This window comes from Triplophysa dalaica, unplaced genomic scaffold, assembly GCF_015846415.1.
Source record: "Triplophysa dalaica isolate WHDGS20190420 unplaced genomic scaffold, ASM1584641v1 Contig3, whole genome shotgun sequence".
Lineage (NCBI taxonomy): Eukaryota > Metazoa > Chordata > Actinopteri > Cypriniformes > Nemacheilidae > Triplophysa > Triplophysa dalaica.
Window position 1 is genome coordinate 137,508 of NW_026622637.1, and position 19,498 is coordinate 157,005.

At 38.1% G+C, this 19,498-nt stretch overlaps 1 protein-coding gene across 3 annotated transcripts in view; it reads right to left on the reverse strand.

The window, feature by feature from the left end:
- The window catches only part of LOC130416955 (NACHT, LRR and PYD domains-containing protein 12-like), a 28,857-nt gene extending 14,504 nt beyond the window's left edge, over positions 1 to 14,353 (reverse strand). For all 3 annotated transcript variants that reach the window (XM_056742317.1, XM_056742316.1, XM_056742319.1), the window contains exons 1-5: positions 14,276 to 14,353; positions 9,625 to 9,800; positions 6,521 to 6,634; positions 4,485 to 6,353; positions 3,923 to 4,093 (exon numbers count right to left, since the gene is read on the reverse strand). In XM_056742317.1, coding sequence (XP_056598295.1) covers positions 3,923 to 4,093; positions 4,485 to 6,353; positions 6,521 to 6,634; positions 9,625 to 9,782 — 2,312 coding nt within the window. In that variant the 5' untranslated portion in view covers positions 9,783 to 9,800; positions 14,276 to 14,353. The remainder of the gene's footprint in view (positions 1 to 3,922; positions 4,094 to 4,484; positions 6,354 to 6,520; positions 6,635 to 9,624; positions 9,801 to 14,275) is intronic.
- Positions 14,354 to 19,498: the final 5,145 nt, after the last annotated feature.

Genomic DNA, 19,498 nt, shown 5'->3' on the forward strand with positions numbered 1-19,498 from the left:
AGAAGATTTGAATTTGAAAAGGTCATACATGAAATGGAAGTAAAACTATATTATACACCATCAATTTCAATGACAGATGTAAGAAATCAAAATGTCACTTGCTTCAATTCCAACACATATCTAAAACAAGGTGATCATCAAGATACACGTCAGAGACTGTGTGTGACTGTGTTAAAAGTGACCAATGAAAGGAGAGGAGAAATCAGCCATTGTCCCGCCCCCAAAGTCTCAGAAGTCAACTCTGTGAGCGAGTGAGTGTTGAGCAGTTGAGAGAACAGAGAGAATTGTGTGAGTACTCATCACGGTCCTGTGCTCATGGACTGAGTTTTCTCAAGCGGAGCAGAAACGCGCTCTCACAAGTATTCTTAGCATACTTTCCTGTAGCTCAGTGGTAAGAGCATTATGTTAACAACGCAAGGTTGTGGGTTCGATCCCAGGGGATTGCAAATACCTATGTAAAATGTATAGAATAAAGCAATGTAAGTCGCTTTGAATAAAAGCGTCTGCTAAATGCCTACATGTAATATAAATGCACTCTCGCAAAGGTGTGTTTTTGCTCGTGGAACTGTTCCGTGCAATCGCTCTCATGATCCACTCCCTTGTAAAGAATGCTGGTAAATCTTCAGCTATGTTACTGTAACTCAACACAAATCATCCTCAACCAACCCATAAATATAATTGATATTAATCATCTAAATAGTCAAATTGGCTGTAACAAAATGAGTCATTTTAATTCAAAACTGTTATGCCTGTTGAAAAAAACTGCATATGCTGGGTCAGGTATGTTTTGATGCTGGTTTGACAAGCCAAGGACCAGGGCTGTGTTTCCAGAAATCTTCTTAACGCTACATCGTTCTTAAGTTATACCTTATGCTGTGCCTCATTGTAAACCGTCTTATACCTTCTGTAAGTCATACACTCGTAAGGTTGGTCTAGAATGCTCTTAGCTATACCTTATTGCCTTTGATAGTTCATTCTACATAGCAGTTTAATTCCACATATACAATTGAATATAATAATTGAATATAAAATTTGATTTATTATTACATTTATATTTTTTACTTTAACTTAGTTTCCATTTGACAAATAAAATAGTCAAGTAGTAATACACCCAGTGTATTGAAGTGTTTTCATTCATAAAATTGCCATACACTGATGGTTGTAAGCTTTTGTAATTATAGCTTATTATCCCAAGGCACTTTAGCTGGCAAATCTTTCGACAGAAAAGACTTAGGAATGAATGTTATGGGGAGTTTGGTCAAACTTTGGCAGTGAATATTTGTCCTAAATCAAAGACGAGCGTCTGCAGAGTCAGTTAGTGCCTGTGCACTTTTTCATAAGACAACATTTTAGTCTCCTGGCTACCAAATGAGAAGAGACAATTCTACAAAAATGTCGCCTGCCACGGGAGCAGATTCATCAGCTTTTAGATCTTGTTGTTCTAACTAACTCAAGACCAACTCAACGGAGCAGCCCCTGAATTCAGATGTCTTTTATAGCAACATATAATATATTATGATCATATAAACCAGGTGTTCCCAAACAAAGGTATCTCATGGCACACTTTTAAATGAGAAAATAGGGGAAAAAAACACACATTCACTCCCTTTAAGTATTTTTCTTTTTCTTGACATGAATAAAAACATTTCATTGCAATATCAAAAAAACACATTTCAGGGCTGAACAATTATGGCATACCTGTTTATATTATTGCTCTTGATATTGTAAGTGTGATTTATAATGTTGATCATATTTGAATGTTTTAATAAACGCGACCATAAGCTACGCTTGGTGCTGTAAACACGCCACTTGAGCATCATTTGTCCAAGCACAATAAACCTGTGAACTATACAAGTGTAATTGTTAGTTGCTGGAATAAAGGTTTTTAATGCACCGCAACAGCAAGCGGCTTTGCGTGACCCTCCTTATCAGCCAAAGTTTGAGAAGCTTTGATATAAATGACCATACGGCCAGTTAGTGTAGCGTGTTGAGACATTTGGGCATTAGATTGTGGGTTCACATTGATTTCACAATTAAATCAAAACCACGGTTGGATTTACTTTGTGACTTACTTTATTTTTATCCAATGAGTCCTAATAAATGCAACTTCAACTATTTCGAAAGTGCTTCTTTTATTAAGAACTCTGCTATCTCACATAAAGCAGTCTGTATTAAAGCAATAAGGGCGTTGAAGCGAGTGCCTAAAACCCCTCAGCTGTTATAAAATGCTCTGTAACACACTGCATCACACGGCTTATTGCTTTTATAAAACGGTTACTCCACATGCTTAGCAAGGTTTAATAAAACTAAGGAAATACAATGATATTTAGGCTATGTAATACGGTCAGCCGATATATATGGGGGTATTTGATAACGGCTTAGAACTAAGCTCAACCAATCAGAATCAAGGATCAGAACTGAGCGTTTTATAAAGAGTGAATAATTGATTGTCGATCGATCGATATCCATTAATTCAGCCCCACCGCCATGGACAGCACCTGTTAACATGGCACGTAGGAATGTAAGCTCCTAAGTAGGGATGAGCGAGTACAGCATTATCTGTATCTGTATCTGTATCTGTCAACCATATGAATTATCTGTATCCTTATCTGTACTCGGACTGGGCGGGGCATAACCCGGAAATGGGCGGGATTTAACCCGGAAGTGGGTTGGGTTGTCTTGAGATGGGCGGGGCTTTAACCGGTATGTTATTTTAAGCATGCAATTGATATGGGTTGATCAGAAATTGTTATATTTAATGCTGATTAGAAAAATATTTACATGACAGCATCAGCATTGAGCTTCAGATCAATGGTTTTGATCACAATAACAAACAAACTATATACAGAATAAGTTTTGCAACAATGAATACAACACATGCGGTTGCAATTATGAAGTAAAATGTAATGAACAAGAGTTTTCATCTCAACATAACTTTATTTTTTAACTTTTAATTAAAAACTGATTAGAGCCAGCTGACGGTTTGAAAAAGAAAAAAAAACACTGACAGTTGGAGACGCAACTCGAGTCGCATTCTTCCAAGCACCACGTCTGAACAAACCCCACGTTTACCAAACTCTACTGGTTAATAAGTAAGTACTACAAACCGAAGTAAAAAACAAACCTGAAGCTGAAGAGACCTAAACATTAACGGAAAAGACGCGCGAACCTGAGTGACTGAAGGAGAGAGAGAGAGAGAGAGAAAGACAGATAGAGAGAGAGCCTCGGACACAGTCAGCAACACAATACAACTGTATGTGTGTAGGGGCGCTGTGACTAGCCTATCACAGAACGCAGACACAGTCAGCTACCCAATACATCTGTATGTGTGTAGAGGAGGGGTGCTGTGACTATCACAGAACACAGACACAGTCAGTTACCCAATGAGGATTTTTATTCAATCCGAGCACAGATATTGACTCGTATTACTCGTATGATAATCGTACTCGGCAAAAGTGCTTTATCCATACCGGATACTCGTTTCAGCCGAGTATCCGGCTCAACTCTACTCCTAAGGTATAGTCAGGAAACACAAGTAGAAGAGGAAAACCTGTAGTTCAGATGCACCTTTAGAGTCTCCGAAGCACTATAAAAGACAACGTTATCGGGAAACACAGCCCAGCACAAGACCAGCTTAAACGTTCATATGATGTTTTTTTCAACCGGGATATTTTTAAGTTGAATCAAATTAATTTTAATTTAATATTTTGAGTTGTGTCTAATAATGATTTGCTGTAACTCACATTAAGAACCAAATGTCAACAGAAACAAAAACAGAAACAATGATTTTCAATGACACCAACGTAAAAATGAACTATATAAATAACACAAGTCATTTCAGCTCAAGTGAATAAAGAACATCTAGTGTATTAAAGACACTATCATTTATCCTTTGAAAGTATTTTCAGTGAAAGTTTCTGACCTCAGTGTGTGTAGTTGACAGTTGTGAGTCTTGAGAGCATCAGAGATCAGCTTCACTCCTGAATCCTTCAGATCATTGTTACTCAGGTCCAGCTCTCTCAGAGACGTCGATGATTGTAGACATGAAGACAAACTTACACAACACTCATCCGTCAGATCACACCCGGAAAACCTAAACACAAAACAAAATGATACAAAAGCATTTTTATCAACACAAAAAAGGTTGTGAAGAACATCTATGACAGCAGATTTATCAGGATGCAGGTCACAGTCAATACATCTAAAACAGATGAACGGATGAAATAACCTACAGACACACAAAGTTACACAACATCATCTAACATCGTCTCTTTATTTATCATCATCATGATATTTCTGCTCAACAAGTTTGATGATTTAAAGATCATTCATGTCTGAAGCTCAAGTGATGATGAGATGTAAATGTCTATAAGCAGTAGTTATAGTGATGATTGATAAGACAGCTGAATATTACACGTGTGAACATGTGACTTTATGTGGAGAAACACACAACTGAATGTCACAGATGAGAAGTGAAGACTCACAGTGCTCTTGTGCAGTTGATGACAGCTGGTATGAGTCTTCTTCTGCCCTCCTGTGATGTGTTGTATTTCTTCAGATCAAACTCATCCATCACCTCCTCTGACATCTGAAGCATGTATGCTATCGCTGAACACTGAGCGGCAGAGATTTTCTCCTCTGAGTGTTTGTCTGATCTCACAAACTCCTCAATCTCTCTGTACAGAGTCTGATCATTCACTTCAGACAGACACAGAAACAGATTGATGGATCTGTCAGATGAGAGACCATAATCATCATCATCATCACCCTTGATGGTATCTTTAATGTGCTGTGTGATTGTGTTGATGTCCTCTGAGCTGTTGTGTGTGTGTGTCAGTAGATCCTGTAAGAGTCTTTGATTGGTCTCCAGTGAGATGCCCAGTAGAAATCTCAAGAAAAGATCCAGATGACCAGTTTTACTCTCAACAGCTTCATCTACTGCCGATGTTAGTAGCTGAGACAGAGAGATTTCATCATTATCATATCTCTCCTCCAGAATCATCTGCAGATCTTCAGTGTTCTTCTTCAGTAAACAGCAGTAAAACACATAGAGCGCTGCGAGAAACTCCTGAAAGCTGAGATGTACGAAGCTGTAGATCTTCCTCTGATGAAAGACAGATTCCTCCTTAAAGATCTCAGTACAGATGCCAGAATACAGCGAGGCGTCAGTGATGTCTATCCCACACTCTCTCAGATCCTCCTCATAGAACATCACATTGCCCTTCATCAGCTGTTTGAAAGCCACTTCAGCCAGTTTCACAATCACTTCTCTGTTGATCTCTGGATCTCTCTCTGGATCATACTTCTCATTCTTCATCTTCATCTGAATCAGCAGGAAGTGGATGTACATTTCACTCAGAGTTTTGGGCATTTCTTCACTGTGATCTTGTGTCAGGATCTTCTGAAGCACAGTGGATGAGATCCAACAGAAGACTGGTATGTGACACATGATGTGGAGGCTTCTTGCTCTTCTAATGTGTGACATGATTCTGCTGGCTTGATGTTCATCACTGATTCTCTTCCTGAAGTATTCCTCCTTCTGATGATCATTGAATCCCTGGATTTCTGTCACACGCGTGATGTATTTGGAGGGGATCTGATGGGCTGCTGCTGGTCTGGAGGTGATCCAGATGAGAGCAGAGGGAAGCAGATCTCCTTTCATGAGGTTTGACATCAACACAGCCACTGATGAAGTGTCAGTCACATCAGAAACTTTCTCACTGTGTTCTGAAAACATCAGAGTCATTCTGCTTTCATCCAGACCATCAAAGATGAACACAACTTTACACTCCTCATAAATCTTTGAGTCCACATCTTGAAGTTCAGGATGAAAGTCCAGCAGAAGTTTGTGAAGACTGTAGCGATGCTCTCGAATCAAGTTCAGCTCTCGAAACGGAAGCAGGAACATGAAATCTACGTCCTGATTGGCGGTTCCCTCGGCCCAATCCAGAATGACCTTCTGCACAGAGACTGTTTTTCCAATTCCAGCGATGCCTTTAGTAAGAACACTCTTGATCTTGTGTGTTTGATGTGATTGAAGTGTAAAGATGTCATTGCAGTAGATGGGAGTGTCTTGTGAGTGTAGTGTTGTGTGTTTTTTCTCCATGTGTAAAACCTCATGTTCTTCATTCACTCCTTCACTCTCTCCCTCTATGATGTACAGCTGTGTGTAGATTCTCTTCAGGAGGGTTTGATTCTCTTGTGCTTTGATTCCCTCAAATAAATTCTCATACTTGTTCTTCATGATGCTTTTGTGTTTGTCTTTGACTCTCTGCAGAACATCATCCACTGATTCATGATGAGAATCCTGCTGCACGTCTGCACTCACATCATCTTCACCTCTAGTGTTTGATCTACAGAGAAATAAACACACAACACACAGAAAACAATGTGGGAATGTGAAGGAGTTCTTGTGTAAATCAAATGTCAAGAGTGTATTTTCTGTCTCATGTCTCACTGTAGCTTCACTTTCCATCAGTGATCATCAGTTGAATAATCAGACAGATATGTTTCTACTCACAGAGAGTCAGAAGATACTGATCCATCACTGAGATCAGGTGGATGACCCATGGAGAAGTTACTCTTCAGAGACACAACACTGGGTTCTGCACGAGCTCTTCTCTGACGCTTTGATCTAGAAATAAGTGTAGTATATAAAACATCAATCATTCTTTCAAACACAATCCAGCGGTCTCTTCTGAAGCTTGACAGATGTGAGGATTATAAAGTGTTGTTGTATTAGTGATGTTCTCATTCATGAAATGCACTGACTCATATTTCTCTCTCTCTCTCTCTCTTTGATGATGGAGACTGAATGTCTTACTACATTAATACAAATTATTTTTCTATAAAAATATAGCGTGTCGATAGTTGCTGTTGTAAAAACATGTTAGATTTGTGGATATTATTCTATAAACACCAGGATTAAACAGTGGTCTGTTCAGATCATTTTCTCAATAAGAGTTTAGCACTGTAAGTAAATGATAAACATATTCCTATAATCATTGTAGTGAAGTAGGTGGGACGAGACCGTGAGTATCACAGAGGAGATCGGGAGCATAAGAGGACGAGCGACCGGACCGTTTATGAGAGAGGACCAGGCCTGGCATTTAGTTGTGGTTTGTGTTATTCGCCGGCAGTCGTCCGTGAGGGGCTGTTTTTTAATTAAATGTTTGCTGGTTCCCGACTCCTTCCTTCCCTACTTTGAATTGTATTACAATCATATTTAACAAATCAAGACTGTTCACGTACAGTAATAATGACATGAATGATGTGTTTTGGTCAAAGTAATGACTCTTTTAGAGGATCTGATGACCGCTTCAGAAAGCAGGTTTAGTGAAAACTCTGAGTATATTAACACTGAAATGAGTCAAACTCTGGGTTTTGCGTTTCAGAATGTGAGGTATCTGTCAAACCTGAGAAAGTGGAGTAACTCAAGCCCGTTTCTAAAAGAGAGGTCACTTCAACTCAGAGTCAGTTACCATAGCAACTTACTCTGTGAACCTAACCTGGTCGGGAGCAGCTTATCTTTGGTTAACCCAGAGTTTCTTTCCATCTCCTCCCATTTAAAGCACCAGTGGTGTAAACTCACTCATTCATTCTTTCATTAATACAGTCATTCATGACACACATTGTGATCACACAGAGACCGTCACTTGCATTTAAAATAAAAAAGTGCTTATAACACAAAAACACATTGATGAGAAGAGCAACGGCAGTAAAGGACATGCGCTGCATGAGATATATATCCGCTCATCGATGTAAGTGTACGGTGATTTTGTCACATGATGTCACGTTTATAAATCAGGATTTTAGCAGCAGTTGAAGTGACAGCTGGTTGGATTAAACATGAGGTGTTACTGAGTCGTTTTGTGTCTGACAACAGAACAGATAATATATGAAAATAACATTCAGTTGTGTTAAAATACAATATACTGTGATCAGAGAGAAGAAGCCAAACAGCTTTCAAGTGTCAAAAGAGCTGGGCAGTTATCAATCAGGCGTGTGTCGTCTGTACAGTGCAAGCTTCTCAGTTATAAACTCATGCGTGTCTTCTTCATACAGTTTTAAAGTCAGACGGGTCTGCGCAAGCTGAGCATCTTCATCAAACAGAATGAGATGCACCGTTATAAAGTCAGACGCAACGCATCTGTATCGTGTGAGTTTATATGCCACTTAATCCTTGTTATATTTGTTTACAATGCCATTTGAAGCACAGAGCAGTGAGAGTCACGGGCTGCGCTCAGCTTCTTGATACTTATTTAAGAAGGGGACAATTGTGACTATATTGTCATTAGAAGCCCTGCCACAAGCAGTAAGCAGTGATCTGTGATCTTATCCACTTCATTTCTGACAGAAGCAATGAGCCACACAGCTAAACAGCCAATCAGAGCAGAGCTCAACATTAATATTCATGACCCTTCCAAATAAGATAACACACCATTTCATTCTAGGGAGAAATCCTGAGGCTGTAAATGGACATGTTAAACTGTTTCTGGATCATCTGTGTAAGTAATAAAGCCACACACCTTCTATGTAGATATCAGAGAACAATCGAACATATTGTTTCAATGAATTCTTTGGCACCTTTAATATACCTGGAGTGTGCACCTAGCAACAAGTACACCTAGTAACAAGTATCGGTTCAGGACTCAGATCAGCAGATACTCAAATGAAAAATGACTCGGATGGGGGCACAAATAGTGTGATCGGGACGTCCTTAAGAAATATAAACATTGTGACTTCATCTCAGAATAATGGAATCAATCTTTCATCTTGTGTATTTGGAGGAGAACGATCTACATAATATATCAGGCCAGAGAAACACCTGCGAATGTGACATCTAGTTATATATCTATAGTTTTCAGTGAAGTGTACCGTATGCACCAGACGTTCAGACAACGGTCCGTGAGGATGACACTAATGGACAAATCACTGAATGAACCTGAACGAATCGTTTTGAGGAACAAACTGAATCACTTGACTGATTCAAACTTCCACCACTGTTCATCACTGTCAATTATCATGAAACATCAATATATTGATGCACGTTAACTTGATCTTTCTTTAGACAGACCAATCTTTTCTATTAAATGATGTCATCTGATGAGTTTGAAGCGCTGTTGAACTCTGTCTGTCTTGAAGTAGATCTGATTTGTCACGGCACATTGACAGATGATTTGTTGACTTGTGTTGTGTTTATATGAACGTCTGATTTACTCACTTTAGCTACTGTTCAATCTGAACAAGAGAAACTTTCACCTCACGACCGCATTGTACAATAATTACTGTTGATGTGATTTATTTGATGATTATGAAACAAAAAGTGCATTTAACATGTAAAATTAATATACAACTTTATGTGCCTCTGTATTTTTTGGACATTTCAAGCATATTTGAACAAAACTGTGATAATCACTGATAACTGTGATGATTTTGGTCATATGGTTTCATTATGATGTATAGAAAAGATCATGAATGTTATTATGTTTCAAATTTTCTGTTACATAAGAAAATATATCGACAAACAATTTTGAAGTAAAATGAAAGTGAGCAAATCAAAGCAAACTGTGATCTAATCCTAGTTTCACAGCATCAGATAAACAACAACATGTTTCTACTCACAGAGGTTCAGATGATACTGGTCCATCACTGAGATCAGGTGGATTAGGCAATGACATGTTACTCTTCAGAGACACAACACTGGGTTCTGGAGATGATGAGGCTGTTTTCTGACTCTTTCTCTTCTTCTGTATCATTTCAGAATCAATGTTCTCCATCATGAGAAACTGACCTCAGATCTGTAAACAGAAACACTCAATGAAACATCTACATGACTTTATATCAGCAGGCAGATTGTTAATGATGTCAATGAAGATTGTCTGATGTCAATGACGATACTTGGCTTTTCTGTTCATTTTACAATGAATTTACCTCTCCACAGGTTTCCGTCCAAATTAGCGTATTTATCGGCATTAAACATACACCTGAGACACGTAAATATGATGATAATCATTTTAATAGCGCCAACTTTATATTATTTTGATATCCGTTTTAAGTTTTATCTAAGAAAAAAGAAAACGCTGTTTTGATAGACACAACAAGTATAGGCTACAGTCTCTTTGATAATCACTTTTGACCAAATTCTTGAATGTAGGAAATATTTTTAAATCAGCTGAGAAAAGGTGCTTATTTTTTACCTTTAAATGCACAAGTGAAACAATGGCAGAGCAAATAAATCAATAATAATATATAGTAATAATAATATTAGTCATAGTAGTAGCAACAGTAATATTAATCAAATACTACTTTATTCGTCTGAACACTTTGCACACAATAATCATTCAGGTATGAAAATTGAAACTTGTTAAACACAAAATATTACACATCAATTCAATGTTCAGGCTTTTGTCACCAAAAATAATAAATAACCAAACAGCTTCATTAAGCGAAAAAGGTACCAAGAGCTTAAATATGAACGCAATCTTGGTTTAACATTGCTTAGATTTACGTCTTGTCAAATGACAATTTGTGTAACACAAAATATTACACATCAATTATTATTGAGGCTTAGTCACCAAAAATAATAACTAAGCAAACAGCTTCAACAAGCGAAAAGGGACCAAGACCTTGTGCAGTGAACATTGCTTATCTACAGATGTAAGACACAAGTATGTTTCTTTCTTTACCATGCTTAAGATATGCTTCAGCAATCTCTCAGATTATTTGCCAGAAAAACAAGCCGATTAACTTTTTCCGGATTGAGAAGGTCAGTATTTTGGCGGCCGTGCTGTACACACGCTCTGACGGGGTGCTGGTTGCGGTAACACACAGGTATTTTTTGCCAAGTATGCCATTAACCGAAAGTGGCTTTCATTGACTTTCCACCATTCCAGTAGCTTGTCATCACCATCTATAACTTCCTCTTGCAAGTAAGATTGGATTTCTGATTTTGCTCCCTGGTGTGCAGGTATTGTGGGCATAGATGGCTTTACTGGATGGATTAGATTAGACGACCCAGTGTTTTGGCCTTTTTAGCCGGTTGATCCTCATCCCCGGGTGCAGCATCCTCCACTCTGCATTTTTGTTTGCCAGAGTTCCACCATCTCAACCTCGAGCTGACTTCTGATCACATCAAGGTGTGTGGCATCGATGTGGTCGTTTTTATAGCATGGATTAAGGAGGGAAGCTTTAGCGCATCAATTGGAGGGTATTGTCATCATATTTCGAGTCAAGTTTCTCCAGGATCGGCCGTTTGATTCATGCCGTTATCTCTACATCGGTCTCCACCTCCTTCAGGGCGTCCTTAATATGCAGCAGCAAGGGCAGCAGAGACGAGACTGTCACATAATTCTCAGCTGATAATACATCAGTGAATTCTGCAACGGGCTTTAACCCATCCCAGACCGCTTCTAGTACAGCAATGTCCTGCCATGTCACGTTAGGCTCTTTTCATGAGCAAAAACCCTTTTGATGCAAGGAAGCTGTTCCAGGACTTTTACTACCATGGCATACATTGATCCGCAACGTGTTGCACAATCCTACAATACCAACATAATTAAAATGGCAATAATGCGCCTATCATAATCATTTTTGGGATGCTTCGATCTGGATTTTTGCAGCCGATCCTAATTTCGATGCTTTAAGCTTTATATAACTGATATAAGCTTTCTAGTCACTGTTTGCAAACATATCATATGGGCAATTAAAAGTATCTTCCCCTTTTAAAACCATTCCTTTTTTAAATATTGCAGTTCTTATTTTGACCACATACTTAAATTAATTCCTTACAGCATCTTGTGCTTTGTTCTGGTTTCACCCCTCTTCTGTCTAACGATTTTATAGGTAATATACTACACATTTTCATATGAATAAACTGCAAATACTGTGGATTATTTAGACTAAATCATATCAGCCACTGTTGCCAAAGGATCTAAGCACAGTAACGTTCTGAGGTTCATTGTTTGACATATCAATTCTTTCAACCCTTCATTTGAACGAATCAAATATGTCATGAATCGAACATTAGCAGACGTTAACTACACATTGTGTCGTTGTGTTTAGGACAGAAATCACAAACAAGTCAACACGGAAAGCACTTTATCATTGGATAGGATAGATCTTCGTTTATTAAAAGTGTGGGATATGTCACCTGCGTCATGTGCGCATCAGAGAAGAAAAGGTCTCAGAATGTGCCATGTGCTACATGGATTTGGTCTTCCGACCTTTGGTCATTGTGTCTGTTACTTTCGATTATTATGTGCGAGAGAGAGAGTTGGAGACTTCACACTGCACTGCACAGATTGATCAGCATATGACATTACCCACCTTTCTGCGAGAGCGTTTTGTTATGAAAGCATGACTGCTTATGACTGCTTCTGCAGTGCCTGCACAGGATATTCCAATCGGCCTGCGCAACGCAGAATGAACTCACACCCTGTGTGGAGACAGAGAAAGTGCACAGGCTCTCTGCTCACTCTTTCACAAGACATGACAAACGTACGTCCACACGTGATGACGTCCTCAAATAAGGATCTGTTTGTGAGATCGGCCAAGTTCGTGAGTACCGATCGGGTCATGAAATGTGATCATCGGCCGATTCCGATCTGTGGCCGATCGCTCGGAGCATCCCTAAATCATTTATATCAATATTTTGGTTATTTGCTGTAATTACCTACAATTATTTCTAGTCGGACTATGATTGATTTTTCTCACTTTTTATTTACATTACTGTTGGTGGCACAAGATATATATAAAATAATGACAATAATTTTGACCGTTGTCAGCATATGTTGAGGTAAATTGATCTGTTTCTGGGCATTGCGGAGCAATGAATATTTGAGCATATGAATAAGCTAATAATTGTCCCGACCCTCCTGTATTGGCGATCGACAGGCTGATGATTGGACGATCTGACGATGAGAATTATCGGGCAACTCTACAGTCTGCTGTGTGTTTTTATCACTTTAGTCTCTCTTCTGTATTCATGTGAGAAGAGAGCAGTCCAGTGAGTAATTCCAAGTCAGTAGTGAGTAAGAGTAAGTAGAAAGTGCAGTAATTCAAAAGTCTTTTAAATGTGCGCTGTGCTGCTTCAGTGAAGTTATTAGAGAGAAATAGTGAGGCAGGGCATGCGTGTGAATGAAAGTGAGAGACTTTTAAAAGCCATGTCACTGAGAATGTGTTAATCCCATTGCACAGCGCCACTTTAATGTAAAAATGCGCTTGTTTTTCATGTAGCAAGTTGACACGGTAATTTCTGTTATCTAAAGCGTGTGATAAAGACCTTTACATCACAGGCTGTCATTTCTTATCATGAGCGCTTTGAATAAATAGAGACACACAGCCAATATTGACATGTGTGCGTGTTCCAAAATCATGGTGTTTAGTCGTCACCTAGTGGCCATTTTCCAATATTGACGTTTGTTGACGTGTTGATTTAGATCTCAGTCAACATCAGTTAAAGTTCAGTACGCAAACAATCTTCAGCTTGGAGAAAGATATGCCTGCAGGGATGCCTTACTATCTGGAAGCATTAATATTATGTGACATCATATTGATTCTTGGAAGATAAAATATGATCTATATAATATGATAGTGAAAGAAAGTCCTATCACATCACATGTTATCACCCATGTGCAGATACATACGTTTATATGTATATCAGAAACATTAATGAGAACCAGAAAGATGTTGTAAAAAATAAATAAAGCCTGTGATAGAATATAAGAACAAAGAAAAGAAAACAATAACACATCCCAGCTAAAAAAACAATAGAATCATGCCAAAGAAACTGTAAAAAATCGAAAAAATTCCTATTGGAATAATGACCAAAATAACACTACAAAACTGAATTTTGTAATGGTTTCAATGGAAAAAGCTAATAGTTCATAATGTTATTTTAATAGAAACCGTTAGAGTTTCTGTAATAGTTTTTATTGTGTTTCTAATGTTTTTCTCAGCAGGGATATAACGGTTTTGGTCACGTGATCGTAAAGTCGTTTCATAGAATGACCAAAAACACCATGAAACAGAGCAAATGATGTTAATAGTCTAGTGTAATAACAAACACTCTTTTATCATGATGTGATGTGTGTCAGATGTGATTCTGTGATGTTTGATTTCATGATCATCCTCGCGCTCGTCTGGATCTTCAACATCTCATCGGTTTAAATAAGCGTTCAGATCGATTAACACGACAACAAGTGAAATAAAAACATGATCAGATATAAAGACATTATATTAGAAGCTGAAGGGAAGTTTATCGATTAGTTCTTACCGTGTTTGTTTGTGTTTGTTTGACGACAGTTTGAGCCTCTGAGATGGCGGATATTTTCAGAATATTTTTACTTTCGTTTTTGAGCTTCTTCTTCTTCGTGTTGTTTAATGTTCGTTCTCTCGTCAGGAGTATTAGCGCCACCTACTGTAGGCTAAAGGAAACTCTCCCTGCGTGTTCAGCTCCTCCAGCTTCCACACTGGACTCCTGAACCTTCTCATCCTCATATAGTCATAAATCCTGTGTTTTAGTCCTGTGTGTTCTACAAATATTAACACCGCTTTATATATTATCACTCAAACCTTTTCCCAAAAGCTCCACAACACTCACTGGCCTATTCTTTACATTGATCAAAAGACTATATGGCTGAATATCATATTTAATACATTTAAAAAGCACGCGCTCTACTGTTTCTAAAACATCACACAACATTTCCATGCTTCACCATTAATGCAATAACATATTAGAGCAAATATACACGTGATATACAAACAAAAAGTTGGGACACTGTACAAATTGTGAGTAAAAAAGGAATGGAATAATTTACAATTCTCATAAACTTATATTTTATTCACAATAGAATATAGATATCAAATGTTGAAAGTGAGACATTTTGAAATGTCATGCCAAATATTGGCTCATTTTGGATTTCATGAGAGCTACGCATTCCAAAAAAGGTTGGACAGGTAGCAATAGAGGCCGGAAAAGTTAAATGTACATATAAGGAACAGCTGGAGGACCAATTTGCAACTTATTAGGTCAATTGGCAACATGATTGGGTATAAAAAGAGCCTCTCAGAGTGGCAGTGTCTCTCAGAAGTCAAGATGGGCAGAGGATCACCAATTCCCCCAATGCTGCGGTGAAAAATAGTGGAGCAACATCAGAAAGGAGTTTCTCAGAGAAAAAATTGCAAAGAGTTTGAAGATATCATCATCTACAGTGCAAAATATCATCCAAAGATTTAGAGAATCTGGAACAATCTCTGTGCCTAAGGGTCAAGGATGGAAAACCATACTGGATGCCTGTGATCTTCGGGCCCTTAGACGGAACTGCATCACATACAGGAATGCTACTGTAATGGAAATCACAACATGGGCTCAGGAATACTTCCAGGAAACATTGTCGGTGAACACAATCCACAGTGCCATTCGCCGTTGCAGGCTAAAACTCTATAGGTAAAAAAAGAAGCCATATCTAAACATGATCCGGAAGCACAGGCGTTTTCTCTGGGCCAAGGCTCATTTAAAATGGACTGTGGCAATGTGAAAAACTGTTCTGTGGTCAGACGAATCAAAATTTGAAGTTCTTCTTGGAAAACTGGGACGCCATGTCATCCGGACTAAAAAGGGAAAAAGACAACCCAAGTTGTTATCAGCACTCGGTTCAGAAGCCTGCGTTTCTGATGGTATGGGGTTGCATGAGTGCGTGTGGCATGGGCAGCTTACACATCTGTAAAGGCACCATCAATGCTGAAAGGTATATCCAAGTTCTAGGACAACAAATGCTCCCATCCAGACGTCGTCTCTTTCAGGGAAGACCTTGCATTTTCCAACATGACAATGCCAAACCACATACTGCATCAATTACAACATCATGGCTGTGTAGAAAAAGGATCCGGGTACTTATATGGCCAGCCTGTAGTCCAGATCTTTCACCCACAGAAAACATTTGGCACATCATAAAGGGGAAGAGGCTACAAAGAAGACCTAAGACAGTTGAGCAACTAGAAGCCTGTATTAGACAAGAATGGGACAACATTCCTATTTCTAAACTTGAGCAAATTATCTCCTCAGTCCCCAGACGTTTGCAGACTGTTATTAAAAGAAAAGGGGATGCCACAAAGTGGTAAACATGGCTTTGTCACAACTTTTTTGAGATGTGTTGATGCCATGAAATTTTAAAATCAACATATTTTTCCCTTAAAATTATACATTTTCTGAGTTTAATCATTTGATATGTCATCTATGTTGTATTCTGAATAAAATATTGAAATTTGAAACTTACACATCATTGAGTTCTGTTTTTATTCACAATTTGTACAGTGTCCCAACTTTTGGGGAATTGGGTTTGTACATGCTGAATTAGTTCTTATAGTACTCGTTCCTCTTTGTAGAAAAGTTACACAATGTCCCAAAATGTACAAAGGCTTTCCACCCACAGAGAAGGTATACTGTTTACTGTACCTCTTGCCATTGCCAGAGGATGATAGTACTTTTCTTTCCTCTTCTTTTTGGTTTTTGGTTTTCCCAATTTTGAGCTTGAAGGGGATAAGGATGAAAGTGAGGAAATGGAGGTGGACCTTGAGGTGGAGCTGGAGGTTGAACTAGAGCTTGAATCATCTCAATCATCTTCATGGGATCTGTACTTCTTTGACTTTCCTGCTCCCACAAAAAAGAGCTTGTGAACTGCGATTTTTATTTTTAATCAACACAATAAATAGACCTAATGTGCAAGCCAAAAAATAAATAAATGTGCATTTTTATGAGATCATATTAGCATGTACATGTACAGTAAAAATATGCTATCTGACAAAGAACTGAAGTATGCAATATTTACTTAGTTAATATTTTGACATTTTAAATACTTTACAAAAGCAGCTTATTTTGAAATCAGGCCCATCCTGATGTCGCAAATGCAATGCAGTTCTCATTTGCATTTATCCACCCCAGCAATATTATAGTAATACAATATTACAAATAATAATACAATTAAAAGTAATAGGGAGCAACCTAGGTACTAAAGGTCTGACAGTAATGGCATAACATGCGAGAAAACGTGTAAGTTATAAAAACGAATCCATGATCTGTGATTGTTCTGACAGGCAAGGACCCACAGAATCACACATTATTTGCATTCATTTTTTTACATTGGTTACTATACTATATAGTAGGCAAGAATAAGTATGAGGCTTGAATGGTATGTCCGAAACCTCAGTGTGCAAAAAACAGAAGGCGATAAATACCCGGAGGGTTTACTGTTTCGGCCAAGATTTGTGCGTGTGTCTGAAAACTCTTCTCTATCCCATGATGCCATTGGAGCCGAGTTACGGTAAATTTTCCAAAATTACTGAAAAAAATAGGGGAAAACTTTAAGCAGATGTCCGTTTTCAAATGCAAGTACGCATAAATGTGACTAAATTGAGTTTTTAGCAACGCAAATGTACAGGTTGTTGTTAATATGTCATAGGTCAAAGAGCATGCGGGTCACATCACGTGACAATAAAACATGGCGGATGCAGTATGTCCAAAATGTATTCATACTACCCCACACATATTATATAGAACGTACTGTGTTATAAGTCAATAGGTAGATATTATTCTAATTCAGTACGTACTGTTATACTAGAGGTTTCAGACGCAGTCAGTGACTACATCAGGGATGTCCACTCTCATGGAGGAGCACTATTCTGCTAGAGTTTAGCTTGCCTCTACACATCCCTTGGAAGTTTGTAGTAACATTGGAAAATGTTTTCTCTAGTGAGACCTTGATTAGATTGTTCATGTGTTTTTTATTGGGGCTGGAGCTAAACCAAAGATATCAATATGAACAAGATGCGTCACTAAAATTTTAATGAATCAGGAGGAACACAACACTCAATATGGCTGCCTTACGAATTTTTTCGCATGCTATTATCTAAAGCAGCGTGAAAAATAATGTGTTAAAGCGCATTTGATCATAGGAAACAAATGTGTACAGTTTACGTCATTTTTAAATTTTGTTTTTAAAAATGTTGTTTAATTTAGCCAGTGATTGTTTAAATATCAGTATTCCCTATTCAGGTCTTGTTTGAAATACATAATAACATCCCTAACTGTCGGAGGCGTGTTGCAAACATGGCCACTGAGTGGCATGACTTCCCTAAATAGTCTTTATGCTAAACTCAGCATGCAGTGGCCCTCCAGGACCAGGATTGGACCCCCTGGAGTACCTTGTTCACTTTACATGGTTTGATATAGAAATGTTAGAAATATTATACTGTGAGTGGACCTCTAGGAATATTTTATAAAATAATAAAACTAACGTGATCTTATTCTTAACACACCTCACCCAGACATAGTCATCTGACTGCTCTTGCCTTCAACTTTTTCTTCAAAAAGTACATTTCTTTCAATTTATTTCTTCAGTCTTTTATTTTTCTGCTGCAACTTCAGGGAGGCTTCCTCTTATCACACAGAGGATGATTTTATTATTATTATCAAGCATTATACAGTATCATATTGCCTTACGTTTACTTTGAAATTTGCCCTGCACATGACATATAGACAGGCCTATGAAGAGATATACAGTATGGTGGTCAAAAGTCTACATACATCTGATTCTTAATACTGTATAATATAACCTGGAAAATCAATGCCAGTGTGTGTGTGCGGTTGTTTAAGCGTTTCTTGTTTGTCCTGGTCCATTAAACTGTTCACTGGTCTTTGATTTTTTTGCATTTTCTGCATGTTTGACCAATGTCCAGCTGTGACTATACAATGTTAGATTCATCTTTACAGACTGACAACAATCACTCATACACAACTATTATATGTCCGTGTGTAAAGAACATCTCAACATCAGAGTTACTGCTGGACAGAGGTCAGACATGGAGAAGATGCTGAAAATCAGAATGTGTAGGACCTGAGGGATTTGTATGAAGATCAGTGTACAAGTTAAATAAACAAAAACTCTTAAACAACAGTCAGACACACAAAAACTGTAATTGATTGTCCAGGTACATTATACAGTATTATAAGAATAAGTGATATGTAAACCATGAACATGATTCTGTTTTATAAATTCCTTTATTATTCTGTTTTGTGGTCTATATGTGAAATAATTTGTCAGGGCAGAACTAAATTAAAAACATGAATAAATTACAATTTATTAAAACATTTTCAGGATTCTGCAAGGTGTATGTAAACTTTGGGCCACTGTGTACATTCCATGTGATATCATACAAGTAATTACAATGACATCCGCACACTCTTGTATTTATTCCTTTATTCTGTACAATGCAAGAAGCTGAAAGATTTTAAGACAATGCGGGGAGATGTTGTCCTTTTATGTGCTGTTCATCACTGCTTTCTGAGTCAGTACAAAAGTCAGATAGCAAATTGACTCCAGAACGGATCCGCCCCGGAACTACCACAAGCTCCGGAACGGATGTGCAAAACGGATCCGTAATGGAGTCCACATGCACAGCGCAGCGGATCCAGAACAGTTAAGGATGGCGGATCCAGACC